Source organism: Haliotis cracherodii, unplaced genomic scaffold (assembly GCF_022045235.1).
Source record: "Haliotis cracherodii isolate W230 unplaced genomic scaffold, xgHalCrac1.p SCAF_21, whole genome shotgun sequence".
Taxonomy (NCBI): Eukaryota; Metazoa; Mollusca; class Gastropoda; order Lepetellida; family Haliotidae; genus Haliotis; species Haliotis cracherodii.
The window spans coordinates 10,897,720-10,912,449 of record NW_027266277.1 but is presented as its reverse complement, the minus strand read 5'-3'; the positions used below and the strand labels follow the sequence as shown (position 1 = coordinate 10,912,449).

General features: G+C 38.6%; 1 protein-coding gene across 1 annotated transcript; it reads right to left on the bottom strand.

The window, feature by feature from the left end:
• Window positions 1–327: 327 nt before the first annotated feature.
• Window positions 328–12,658, bottom strand: LOC139470812 (UDP-N-acetylglucosamine--peptide N-acetylglucosaminyltransferase-like). Its single transcript, XM_071253107.1, has 3 exons — window positions 12,285–12,658; window positions 10,528–10,744; window positions 328–8,244 (listed from the first exon to the last, which is right to left on the bottom strand). Exons 1-3 carry the CDS (start codon window positions 12,587–12,589, stop codon window positions 7,666–7,668), a joined length of 1,101 nt encoding a protein of 366 aa, XP_071109208.1. The 5' UTR covers window positions 12,590–12,658; the 3' UTR covers window positions 328–7,665.
• Window positions 12,659–14,730: the final 2,072 nt, after the last annotated feature.

Genomic DNA, 14,730 nt, shown 5'->3' with positions numbered 1-14,730 from the left:
GCTGAAGACCTATTCTAACCCGGATCTTCAAGGGTGGAGCATTGACCTAGCAAGCTTGACTACCCATCCCGTTACGCCTCTTACGACAAGCATAGTCACTATTCGGCTGATAAGGGGGTCAAGGGAAAATAAATGCCCCTCACTTTTAATGATCAGGTTGTTTTTCCTCTATTTCCCATGCTCATGATGCCAATCACTGGATTGTCTGGACCAGACTCAATTATTTACGGACCCCGTCATTTTGGTGGAATATTGCCGAGTGTGGCGTTTAACAAACAAACAAACATCATGGAATAATAACAAAGAAAGAGAAACAACTTTCAACATATTTATCTTTGAATGCAAGATAATGTAAGATACACAGGTTGGTATACATGACGTGTGTAACAGAATGGCTTCTACCAAGTGAAGACATACCCAATGTATAACAGTGGAGATATTACTTTGGCATTAACATTACCGGGAAGATGGTCATCTGCATGCGACCCCTGTGTAGATCAACTACATCTTGGAGCACATTTGGATTTGAATATAGTACCTTTCAAAATTCCTGTAAGAACCAACGAGTCTGCTTTTATTCATTAAGTTTATATATACTACTTAGAATAAGTTAAGGACCACCTGAATCTTTCATATTACTATAGTTAATCTGTCATGCTACAGTAATATTAAAAAAACAGCTGGTCCTTAACTTCTTTTGAGCAGTAAATGTACAAGTGCAACCACATGTAGATAGTTGAATATTTGATTCTTAACATGAAATCCCCTAACATGAAAATTGTCATTCTTGTTTTGATTTATACTGACAGTGCAAATCACAGATAAAAGGAAGACAACATAGTTGTCCTAGTTCAATGTCATTTTCTCAATAAAATATATTTTATAATTGTATGAAAATAAATGTCAAACCCAGAATTTATGGCTACTGGCCATAAATTTTCAACCAATAATCTAGGCTTTACAAATGAAACTGCAACACATTTTGTGTTTTCTCAACTGACTTTTTCCACTGTAACATAATAAATCTTATTCATGCTATACATGTTGAATAAAGTAACAATCTTGGCAATACAGAGTGAGGCGCCACACAAACCATATCTCAAAACATGAGATGCAGCAAGTGGCACCACTAAAGACAAATACTTAAATATCATCATAATGTAACATGATAGCCAAGGCAGCACTTTTCTTTTCAGTTTACAGATTTGACCATCCAAGAGCCGAAAGCTAAAATCAGAAAATATAACTCAAATAGTTTTAATTTCATTTAAGCAAAATTGGTTGATATAGTAAGCAAACATCTGCAAACCATAAAATCACAGAGTCTGGCACGAGGTGAAGGGGAATATTTTGGTGAACTTATTTATTTCACCAATTGGACCCATATATCATGATATATATCTATCAGTTTCGCACGTCTAATATATTCATGCACACTGAATACACTGAAACCCTATTAATCCAGACACTACCTTTCCCAGCAGAATCTTCAGTACCACTCAAAAGAAGTCAATGGCCACCAGACACTTTCATATTAATATTGTTATGCTTATGATTAACTATATAAACATGAAAGAATCAGGTGGTCCTTAACTTGGTTTGATTGGTATATCTCAGAAATAACCAACAATGAACAAAAGTTCGGAGACATGTCTGTTATGTTCATGAAGATGGCCCTAACAGGAATTGTCTGGAAAACAAGGTTTCTGGATTATTAAGATTTCACTCAGGTGCGCATGACATGTTTAATAGAAAAACCTAAACAATATGATTTTATATAGCATGCAGCCATTATAAATCTGTCTCCCACGAGCTGATACCACCTGCAATGATACAATGCTTCCACTCTGTGACCCCATGCTGTCACACCCCTTGGGCCAGTGTAGGTTCATCAGAAGTCATCATCTCCGCCACCCTCATTCCGAAACCTCACACCTCATTTAGATTGTGCTTTTATCATGAAACTCAGTATTGATGTAATGTGTGTCAAAATGAAAAGAAAAGAAAAGAAAAGAAAAAACGCATTTTCCCATGTCAAATTGATGATTATCTAATTAATTCATACAGGCATTAGGGGAAGTCTTGAAACAAACCTACTGCTACTTAAAAGACAATCTTTCCCATTACCAGCTGATATGACTGAGATTTACTGAAACCAACAAAGTAGTTGAATGATTCTCGAGCATGTTGAGTGATTGAGTGAGTGCTGACCTGTGAATATCCGGGTTAGAATAGGTCTTCAGCAACCCATGCTTGCAGTAAATGGCAACTATGCTTGTCGTAAGAGGCGACTAACGGGATTGGGTGGTCAGGCTCGCTGACTTGGTTGATGCACATCATCCTATCTCAATTGCATGGATCGATGATCATGATGTCAATCACTGGATCGTCTAGTCCAGACTTAATTATTTACAGATCGCCTTCATATAGCTGGAATATTGCTGAGTGTGGCGTTAAACAAAAATTAAACACACAGAGTGACTTTTTTGCACAGTATTCCTGTTATTTCACGTGTCAGCTTAATTCCGGAGGAAAACACACAAATCAGACCTTGGTGAAACTCACAAGCACAGGTATGGTGCAGACAAACCAAGAAATAAATCGGGGTGAACCTACATTTCAACCCAAATCATAGGTTCCTGGCATGTCCAAGGTAAGCAACTCTGCATAGTGATTTGTAGCTCTTGGATGACTTGGCGACATGTGCCCCTACCAAGAATCAAGGGCTTTTTCTGACACACTAGTGATATCTGAGGCTTGTGTCACGGAGAAAACTGACTTTTTAAAACCATGATTGTTTTGTTAACCAGACACTAGAAAGTCAACAGATCAAGTCCTAAATTTAATTAATAATCGTTTGAAATGCTCAGTTGAACTTGAAAGGTTGAACTGAAAACCCTTAGAAAGCACTTTTTCAAGACTTTTATGCCTGTACTCATATTAGGGCTAGACCAAGAGTAAAAGATTGCAAGACATCAGTGTAACGAATTAATAATGTCAAATGGCTTCGTTGTGTCTTGAAGTTAATAATAATACTTTCTCTTAGAAACATCCTATAGTCATGGTGCACTCAAGGAAAATGCTCGAAAACCAGTCAATGAGTTTGATGTCTCTCTCATGGGTGGCAAATATGAGGTTAATGCGACTAGTTGTGCAATTATGAACCCTGACCAATAAACAATGAGTTAAATTGAGTTCTATAAGAAAACAGCAGTTTTTTAAGACATATCATACCCGGTACTCCAAATGGGACTGATAACCCTATTGAGGACAGTAACGACACAATTTGTTACACAATATTAAGTTAATAAGGTGACAATATGATTCAAAATACCAATTCTTATGTTAAGGAACAATATTCAATGATTTTAAGTGGGTTCCGACATCCTTGACGTGTGCTTCCTTATTAGAACCCAGGGAACCCCTAAGTCTTCAGTTTTTTTAAAAATTGTAAGTGAGTGAGGATGGTTTTACGCTGCTTTTAGCAATATACCAGAAATGGGCTTCACACATTGTACCCATGTCGGGAATCGATCCTGGGTCTTCAGTGTAACAAGCGAATGCTTTAACCACATGGCTACCCGACCACCCCTCACATAAGGGTAAGACAAGGACCCCATAAAGTTTGGACAGGGGTATGTTTGTAGGACCATATAAACACAATATTAAACAATGTCAGTGAAGTCGCCAACAGCTTTATACAGGGTTAGACATCATGAGTTAAATCCAACTAGTGTACAGTTCCTTTCAGTTCAGTAACGTAACTAAATGTTATGGGTAATGACCTATGCTTCCAGATTTTCACAAGATAACTCATAAGGAGACATGCTCAACAATGTTCATAAAATCAACCCTTAATAATTTATTTTAATAAATGGTCTGCAATGCAACACTTCAGTGTGTGGTTACAGCTCCAGTCTACTACAACAATTGCTGATATCTTACACCTTAATTAACATACTTTCTGATTGAAGAAATGAGTGAGTATGGTTTTATGCCGCTTTTAGCAATATTCCAGCATAATCATGGCAGATGCTACCTGAACTTGGCTTCACACATTGTACCCATTTGGGGAATCGAACCCGGGTCTTTGGTGTGATGAGCAGACACATTAACCACTAGGCTACCCCACCGCCCCTTGAAGAAAAGAAGCTTAACCAGATCTCCACATGCTCGGACTTTAGATTAAACACGTTAAAGAAAAATACTGAAAACGATGAAACATAATTATAGTTTAACATATATTCCAATGACTAAGGCGAAAACAAAAATAAAACAATCTTAAAACATTGCCTGTGAGGAGTTATCTACCCTTGATTAGGCCTCATAACATTTTTTAGTACAAAAATATTTCTTTAGAGCACTGTAAAATCTTACAGTGGACACAGGTCATTGTTACCATGGTCACATAAACGTATACGCAGAATAAACAAAAGTGAATCTAAAGACATGACTTCAACGCTGCTGTTTGATACTGGGGTTTAATACTGGCCACCTTAATTACCGGGTAGGAATATTTGGAAAATAATATGGGTAACAATGTGATTTTGGCATAACTGTATATTTGAGCCGTAACAAATTTGAGATTATGCCTTCAGTTTGATGGCGGTTCACGATAACTCCTCAAAGTAACCTACATAAATACTTGTATCAATTCAGTTGGATTTAATCCTGCTTTGAACAGCAGGGTTAGTCTGCCATACAATCTCATTAAAATCAGATTTTAGTTTTCGCTACCGCTAACCAAAGATCTGAGGACATCCCATTACCGGTCATGTCAGAACGACCTTTCGCAAATTTAGATCGACCAATCAAATGACTGACAAGAAACAAACATTGGCCAATCAGAAGGCAGCTTTCTTGAGCTTTAGGACACAAGTTTCAAACTGGCAACTACGCTTCAAAACATAATTTGGTGTATTCTCGATTAAACATGTTAAAATTTCTAAAACTGACAAGGACATTCTGGAATGGCTTATAGATGTCCTAGATTGTATGGATATAATCATAAAACCCTCAACTGTCGTCCGGAATACCCCGTGTTAATTTGTCATTGTTGCATGATTAGAAAACACATTCCGACTGTCACTTTCATGATCTGGTAAGCGACGCTCTGATTGGTTGGATGAAAGGTCGTTCTGACGTGACCCGTAATGGGATGTCCTCAGATCTTTGTTTAGGGATAGCGATTTAAATGAGATTGGTCTGCCATACAGACCCTGAAACAAACATATCCAATACAGCCCATGCAAGTCTATAATGTTTGGCAAGTCTAGCTTACGGCAGTATCAGGGTCTGTACAAATCTGCTGAATTTACAAGTGAGCACAGAGCTTGTAATAATCAGTCAATCTCTAGCTGTCACTAGTGTTTAGCATCAGCATCTGAAAATGACGACAGTATATGGGCTCCTTTTTATTATATTGTATAACCATTATTTAACGATTTTTTTCTGTAAAATATATTCATTTCAGAGACTAATGTCAGTCTACATCAGGGAGTATAAAACCGAAGATGATAATATTGGCATTCTGAGAACAAACCCACCTCCACCAACCGATCAAGCCAGGGGGATTAACTCTCTACAACAAATTGTGTCAACTTGGACAATAAACTGTCATCGCTTAAAATGAAAATCAAAATAACACTTTACTGTGGCCTTGTTACCATGGTTACCTGGTTACTGTAAAGCCATATTGTAACCATTATACATTGACCCATGGTAAACTGACAAACAAAATCCTTTCATGTTGTTTGGTAACAAAATGGTTTATGGATGAATGACCCACAAAAATCTTCCTGAAATATTTAGCACAATTAGTTTGAGGAAGTGAGTTCAGGTACTAAATAAACAATCTTCTTCCTCATTTCAAATAATTGTACACATCTGCAGTCTGAACAGTTGTCATGACAATCAGTTGACTAGATAAGTTTCCTTTCCCAAAATGAGACATGTATCCTAAAATTCACATGGTCCCTTAAATCACAAATCTGTTTTAAATAGATGTACAGAATGACAAATTTGATACTTTGGATTTCTACATTGTGTTGTTATCTAAAATATCTCTATATATTGATCAGAGATCAATATCTTCATCACTAATATTTTTATCAAGTCAGTTCTTACTATAACCAACATGCTACACACTAACTGCACAACTTATAAAAGAAAATATTTATTTGTCTGAGTGAAAGAGAGAGAGAGAGAGAGAGAGAGAGAGAGAGAGAGAGAGAGAGAGAGAGAGAGAGAGAGAGAGAGAGGGGCTAGCAAGGTCAAATCTCGCATCTGTATCCAGACTAGGAATTGTAATTAATGTTCCTGTGTGAAATTAGGGACTACTATTGTCTTCTTCACTATTGCAATAGTTAAACACAACTAAGGTCCTGCAAGAGTTCTATGGTCAGAGTTCATCAGGACATGCCTAAGTATGGGCTGGAGTACCAAAAGCCATAACCCAAATAACAAGTTCTAGGTCACCAAATCCATACCATGCTCACCATCACCTGGGCAAATAGGGGTACATCGGGACAAAGATGGGTGATTGTTTACATTAATTTTGTTAGGGTTGCATGATTTACTCATACATTTTACAAATAAATCTAAATAATGAAACAAGGTTATAAAATCTGAATCCAAGTTTATCTTGGAATCCAAACTCAGTTCCCTGGCAGGCAAGTTAAGAGAAATTTTATTTTGCTCAATTTTGAGACTTTCTAAAGTCCTTCTTTCATACTTCCAATTGTATTTTTCCAATGTATTTACATCAGGTACTAGTCTCTACAAGGCCAATATTCAATAGTGAGTGAGTATGGTTTTACGTTGCTTTTAGCAATATTCCAGCAATATCACGGCAGGGAACACCAGAAATAGTCTTCATACATTGTACCCATGTCAGGGTTCGAACCCAGGTCTTCAGCGTGACGAGCAAACGCTTTAACCACTAGACTACCCGACCACAACCCCAATATTTAATAACTATATTAACATGAATTGAAAAGAAGAGTCTGGGAATTTAATGACAGTTGCTGCAATCTTTGGGATAAATACCAGCCTGGCCACCTTATCCCGCTAGTTGCCTTTTCCAACAAGCATAGTCGCCTCTTACGGCAAGCATGGGTTGCTGAAGACCTATTCTTAACTGGATCTTCACGGGTCGTCTTTGTTTCACAAGAGAGCAAGCTTCTCACAGTGATAGCCCATTAGCGGTGTGTAAATAATCGAGTCTGGACCGAAAATCCAGTGATTGATATCATGAGCATCGATCTACGCAACTGAGATACGATGACATGTGTCAACCATGCCAACAAGCCTGACCACCTGATCCTGTTAGTCGCCTGTTACAACAAGCATAGTAGCCTTTTACAGCAAGCATGGTTTCCTGAAGACCAAGACTACCCCGGATATTCATTGGTTGGCATGTTTAGTCAATCAAGTCAGACAAATAAGTATTTTCTTAAGTTGATTCCCATTTTGTTCCACCAGCATACATATCAAACCATGCTTTGAATGTATTTTCCTATAATATGTATATACCAAATACTTCATACAGAACCGCAAAATGTCCTCTACCCTAACATGCAGCAATGTGCCCCGGACAACAGTGTTTCCATCACCATGGCAACAGATACACTCCAAATCTCCCAATACACACGGGCGCAAATGATCTCAGCAGTTCAGTTTCCTCATCCGTATTAGTCGCGGGTTGATGCCGAGCTTGATGGACCTCATCGCCATTGCTCTGTTGAAATGGCGCTGTGTTTTAACAACTTCAGCACAATCGTCAAAATTTGCTTCGATAGATGTTATGACCCCAAAGAGTACCCCAAGCACTAGGAATAGTATAATGAACAGGGTGTACTGGGTGACTGAAGGGCTGGGTGCTCCTTCCATCTCCCGCAGATGAGCCTGTGCCGGTTGGAATCCAGGATTTAGTTCTAAAGCATGACCGAAGTGTAGGGTGGCTTCCTGGTAATGGCCATATGCTTTTAAAATCTCGCCTAATGTGAAATGTTGTAACCAAGAGTTCTGTTCAGGGCTCTGCATGACGAGGGATCTCCTTGTCAGGAAAATGGCATCGTCAAGGTATTGAAGGTTAAAAAGAACTCGGGCGAGATTCAACAAAACATCAGCGTTGTTTGGTGATAACGATAATGCTTTACGAAAACATTCAATGGAGAGTTGTGTGTTGCCCTTAATTCTCCAAAAATTTCCAATCTGGTTGAAAACTTGTACAGAATTTGGCTTCTGAAAAGAAGAAAGATTCATTTAGCAACATTTTAAGGTATCAAGATCAGCAGGCAATAATCAATCAACATTAGTGAGTCAATGTTGTTATATGCACAAGTCTGCAATAAGTCTGAAAATACTCTACAAACCAGTCAGGTCAGGTCATTAATTGTAAGCACTCTGTCCTGATTTCAGTCGTAGCAAACATCACATTTGGGATAATACTTTCTTAACATAGTACAAATTCTATAAGTCCCATCCGGGATTCGAACCCACACTCTCACAGTCCCAGAGTGAGGACTTAATCCCAAGCACACAAAATCAGCTATCTAACCCAAACAGCCACTTAGGCTTCCACACAAAAAAAAGTTGTCAAAACAGAGCCTCATTTTTTTTAACCTTGGTCCTGAAATACATGAAATAGAACTCACATGGTCATTTGAAATAACAAATAATTGTGAAATGTAAAAAAACAAGTTTACAATACATTGATTAGACATGATTAGAAACTAGCCTCTACTCAAATTTATTTGCTGACTCTAATTGGGAGGTGCAACTAAAATTATTGTGAAAGCATTACATGCTTTGAAATAAACATGGTAAAATTAATGAAATTTAAATCACATGGTCATTTGTAAACACATATAATTGGGAATTGTTAATCGCCTTAAAAACAAGTTTACATTTGAAATCGGCTCTCTTCCCAACCTTGCCAATTGGTTGGGAGGCGCAAATAAACTTATTGTGAAAACATGACATGCTTTTATTACCTTTACTCAAATTCACTCACTGTCAAGCTGCAACCGAGTCTGGCAGAATGTCAAGATATTGGACTAAAGGTATACTATATATATTTAATACATAGTTTAGTAAGTAGGCAATAGATAGTAATTTTATAGATATTTCATATATATCTCTCCTTTCTGTTGGCAGCCGACATTACATGAATGTTTCTGCGGATAACAGACCGTGTCCCCTCCCAAGGAAAACATATATACTACAACATAATATAATTAAGCATGTAAATAAAGCATATATACCACTACATAAATCGTTCTTATCACTATTTAAAACAGAGGTGCCATTTTCGCCTAACAATTAGTAGCCATTTTGTACAGTTTAGGCCAATTGAGGTGCCATTTACGCCCGAAAACTCGGTGCCTGCAGCCTGCACCTGCTGCGAGCTATGAGAATGAGAAGTTAGCTGAAACAGCACCTCAGTAAAACGTCACTGGGTGAAAACGTCACCTCGCCTCCGGCGAAAATGGCTTCTATTACCTTGCGAAAACGGCACCTAATATTTTTGTTACCTGGCTCAAATAAATGAAATTAAACTTACATTGGTAACTTACAAACACCAATAATTGAGAAATGTTAAACAAGTTAACATTAGAAATGTGTCTCTACTCCAACCATATTCCAACTAAGCCTATAGGCAACTCAACTTATTGTGAAAACATAACATGCTTTGAATTTACATGAAATTAAACTCACATCAACTCTTACAAACACAAATAATTGATTGTGAAATGTTACAACAAGTTTACCTTAAAAATTAGCCCCCTACTCCAATTTACTCGCCAACTCTGATTGGGAGGTGCAGGTAACTTATTGTGAAAACACTATACGCTTTGAAGCTTAAGTTATAAGTACCTTTACTCAATTGAACTCAATGTCAAGCTGAAACATGTTGATGTCAGATCACAATTATTCACAATGGCCTTTCGATGTGTTGCATGCGAGAAGAATGTCAGAAGAAATCAACATGCTGTATCCTGTGATAACTGTGACCAGTGGACCACTGTGTATGTGGTACAGGTCTTTCTGTGGCCCGTTATTGAGAAATTAGATGAGTCAGCAACTATCACAATGTTCGGTGGTACATGGGCCAATATTTTTAAACGTGAAGAAGATATAATACTACATAAATCATTCTAATCGTTCTTAGAAGTAGAGGTGCTGTTATCGCCCGACACATAGTAGCCGTTTTCTCCAAATGCGGTGCCGTTTTCGTCAGAGAAATCGATGAAGTTTTGCTGAGGTGACCGTTTAAGCCTGCACCCCACAATGCCATTTAGTAAGTGGTTGAATTAACAAATGTTACATTTGGGATAAGACTTTCTAAGTAAAGTACAAATTCCAGTACCTTTATGGGTTGAGTCCCATCCGGTTGTCAGACTTTCATTTTTGTGTAAGCCTCAGTGGCTGAGTGGGTTAGATTGCTGACTGTGTGATGGCGATTATGTGCCTTACTCTGAGAGTGTGGGTTTGAATCACGGATGGGACACAATGTTTGCTTACCTCTTTTTTGGATTTCCATAAACGTTCCTCTAGATCATTAACATCCACCTCTGATGTCCGACTGCCCTTCTTTTTGAATATCATGGCCACTTCTGGCTCAGGTATATGGTTATGTTCCTTCCTGTTAGCTATTCCCCGCAGGTGGTCATATTGTGTAGTGTTTACTGCCTTCCCACATGTTAATTTTTTTCTTTTCGCAGGAATTTTTTTCTCTATACTGAAAAAACACAAATAATGTCCATTTAAGACCTGAATTCTTTACACAGCTATAGAGTGTCAGTGGCAGTTAGTATAGCAAATAGGGCTGGGACGAGTCCAAATTTACTACCCGCGTACCCAGCCCCCTATTACCCGACCCTACCCGGGTACCCACTGAAGGTCTCAGGAGATTTCTTAAAATGTCCGATTGGGAACATTTTTAGCATTGCCCTGACAAATCGTATTTAGATACACGTAATTAACAATCTGGTCATTCATACACTGAAGTTGAATTAGGTTATATCTTTATTCAACCATATGAAAAATCAGAAGGAATGTGTGCATAGTCAGAAAAAAATGCGAACATTAGTGACATTTAGTTCTAGATCATTTTTGGCATTAAACAATATATCACGTGATTAACTACAGGTTCGGGTAGTCCTGTGGGTACCCAGGTCCTACTCAGTACCCACCCGACCCGGATACCCGAGTTACCCGTCCCAGCCCTAATAGCAATGGCATAGCATGTACAATGCACACTAAGAAATTACAATTATTTCATACCTTGTTTTATAACAGCTCAATAAACTCGAGTTGACATCTATTATAGCTAAAATGGATAGAATTATCATTAAACCGCCTGCATGTTATCAGAAATCAGCGGGCCACTGTAACTCGATAATGCCTTCATATTGCTTGATGACGGGCCATTATCACGCCCGTTGTTAGGTGGCGTCATAGGATAGGGATAGGTGACGTCGACGTTGAATAGTGACGTCATCTGGTTTGTTCTATGACCTTTCCATATTTGTAAAAGTGGGTCAGTGACATTCTTGTTGATTGCAGTAGTGTGAGCGAGTTGGGTTTAACACCACTTTTAACAGTTCCAGTTATATCGCGGCGTGTAGGCTTAATGTGGGAGGAAAGCCCGAAGTGATGCAGGTCTCAGACGTTAACCACTTCGGTGAAACCCACAAGCACGGGTAGGGTGCTGACAAACCTAGAAACATAATCGGGATTCGAACTCACAATCATAGGTTTCTGGCGTGCCCAAGGGGCACAACTCTGCTCAGCGAATCGTGGCGCCTTAGACTACTGGGCCACCCGTGCCCCCTGTTGATTGCAGTAAATGTTTCAAAACCGATATTGTTGTTTCTTTTTATTTGATAACAGATTCCATCCATTTTAGCTATAATAACTGGAATGATATTTTTCTTCGTCGGGCCGTTAATGGAAGACCTCGGGCTTCTGCAAATGATAATGCCCCGAAAAATAGTGTTACCCTTATAGTAATTCACATCCCATAATAGCTGTCAAAGGAAACTCACTGACACTGACTTCTAACATGTCATATTTATGACAAGTCAGTGACTTCACAGAATTTTCATTGCAAGAATAGAAGAAAAATATCTAAAATAAAATCCGTTTATATCAATCAAAATTATTATTGTCACACTTAAATTCTCCGTCTTTTCATTCCAAAATAATCCAGGTTCATTCACATATTTGTTTGGATCCATGAACGAAAATAGGACAATTGAACAGAAAACGTTTCATACCCCGTTGTATCTGACGATCCAGTATCACATGACGGGGAATTACACGACAGTTTCTTATCTACTTTTGTTTCAACTCTCCATTCTCCATTTTCATAAATCTTGTTGGTCAAAATATCCATTAGAGCATCCTCGTCTTGATTCGTACCTCGGACTGTCATTTCGTCCGATGCCTGCACAACTTTCCCTTCTATGGGGTTCAGTTTCCAGTGGTTGGAGCCTGTAGAGCTACGCGAATTGCTGTTCACAATATGCATAGATATAATGTAAAGTGCCATGTAAGAAACACATGGCAAATCACAAGTCATTTTGGCAATTTTCAGCGACTTTCGTCGCCTTATTTTGACAGATGTGTATCGATTTCCGTAACAATGGCGGCAAATATCATTGCTGCCATCTGGTGGTTCCGACGTGGAAGTAACTCTAAGTGATACATTGGCTTTCTGGGTCGAGGTGCGCTCGTAAAATGCATGATGCTTTTGGGGTTCGTCGTTGATGCGCTCTGTAAATCATTTCTACTCAGGCTTGCCCATGTCAGTTTGCCGGGTTATAGTCTCGTCAAATCGTATAAACATACACGATTCCAGTTGTACAACGTAAGTACAAACTGGCTGACCAGTTTACGAATAACAAGCTAGAATTGTGTTTGTTGTACCAAGCCAATATTCGAACTTTTTGTATATCCCTTGGCAAAACGGGTTTTCTTTACACTCACTGTAAATCTTTACGTTGTATGAATGAAATATTATGAGTATGAAGATCAGTAGCATGTGATGTTCATTTGCACCCACACCGCAGTAAAAGGTTACCTGTCAAGTATCTCATATTTTATTGACTTTAAAAAAAAAGAAGTTACATTCTCAATTATTTCTAACCACATTCGGATTCTCTTTCCACATTAAACTGACACGCCGTGATATAACTGGAATATTGTTCAAAGCGGCGTTAACCCAACTCGCACACTCACTCATAACAGAGTTCGCATCTTGGCGTGTCGGCGGGGATGACCTCTTTGGTCATGTGGACTCGGACATTGTATGGTCGTTACATGGGCGCCCGCTGTAGTGCCTGCTAACCCGTAAAATATCCGAATCCACCCGACCAAAGAGGTTAGCGCTGTCAGCAAGGATGTCACTCTGTGAAATGACTCTACGTCCTGTTACAAATTATGAATTTGATCAATTGTGTTTGTATATTTGATTAATTCGATAAAATACCGTGTACATATTCAGATGTTGCTGATGTGTAAACTGTTTGATTGTCAAATACAGCCGATCTTATTGTATGGCGCAGAAATATATGGCTGTCGAGAGTTTTATTCAATCGAAAAGGTTCACCTGTTCGCCTGTAAAAGATTTCTTGTTGTGGGCATGTCAACTCCCAGTACGTATGGTTTATGGGGAATGTGGGAGGTTCCCACTATATATAGCATCTTATACTCGATGCCTACGCTATTGGCTGAAGATATTATGTTTTGTTTGTTTGTTTGTTGTTTAACGCCGCACTCAGCAATATTCCAGCTATATGACGGCGGTCTGTAAAATAATCGAGTCTGGACCAGACAATCCAGTGATTGACATGAGCATCGATCCACGCAATTGGGACGTATCAACCAAGTCAGCGAGCCTGACCACTCGATCCCGTTAGTCGCCTCCTTTTACGGCAAGTATGGATTGCTGAAGACCTATTCTACCCCGGAATAGAAGATATTATGTATGCCAGAACATCGTTTGCCAAAGAAAGCTTATAATATGCTGGTATATCTTGATAATATCTGGAAGAACTCACGGGCTTCCCGTATACGCTTAACTCTTTTGAATTATGGCTTTGGATTCATATCGATCTCGCAATCTATTGGTGACATAAATATGTTTTTACAACAATTTCGTACTCGTGCTATAGATATGTTCCGACATGATTGGCATTCTACACTTTTCACTCTTATAAGTCTCTCCTTGAACCAGTGTCGTATCTTCCAAATTTAAGATTCAAACACCCCCTTTATACATTTGTACGCTTAAGGCTTGATCTAAATGATATATAAGTGAATAGAGAAAGATATTTAAATATTGAAAAGACACTAAGAATTTGCCCCGTCTGTAACCTTGGTGCTGAAGACGAATTTCATTTTATGTTTATTTGCCCTGTATATAACAAAACAAGAATGAAATATCTACCCATCTGATCATTTTCATGTATATCTACTGTTAACTCTGAATGTCTGCTGTCACCTACACGTATCTTTATACATTCATCATGCTTTTGTGTCACGACAGTTGTTGTTGTCTTGATACTCCATATACTACCATATTTGTTAATATAACTGTATGTCTATGTAACTCACTTATGTACCGCCAACCCCAACCCCAGTCTTTTCACTGTATAAAGCCGCCACAACCACGCCCAAAACTCACACCCATCTTCACAATTTTCTTCCAATTTCACCTTC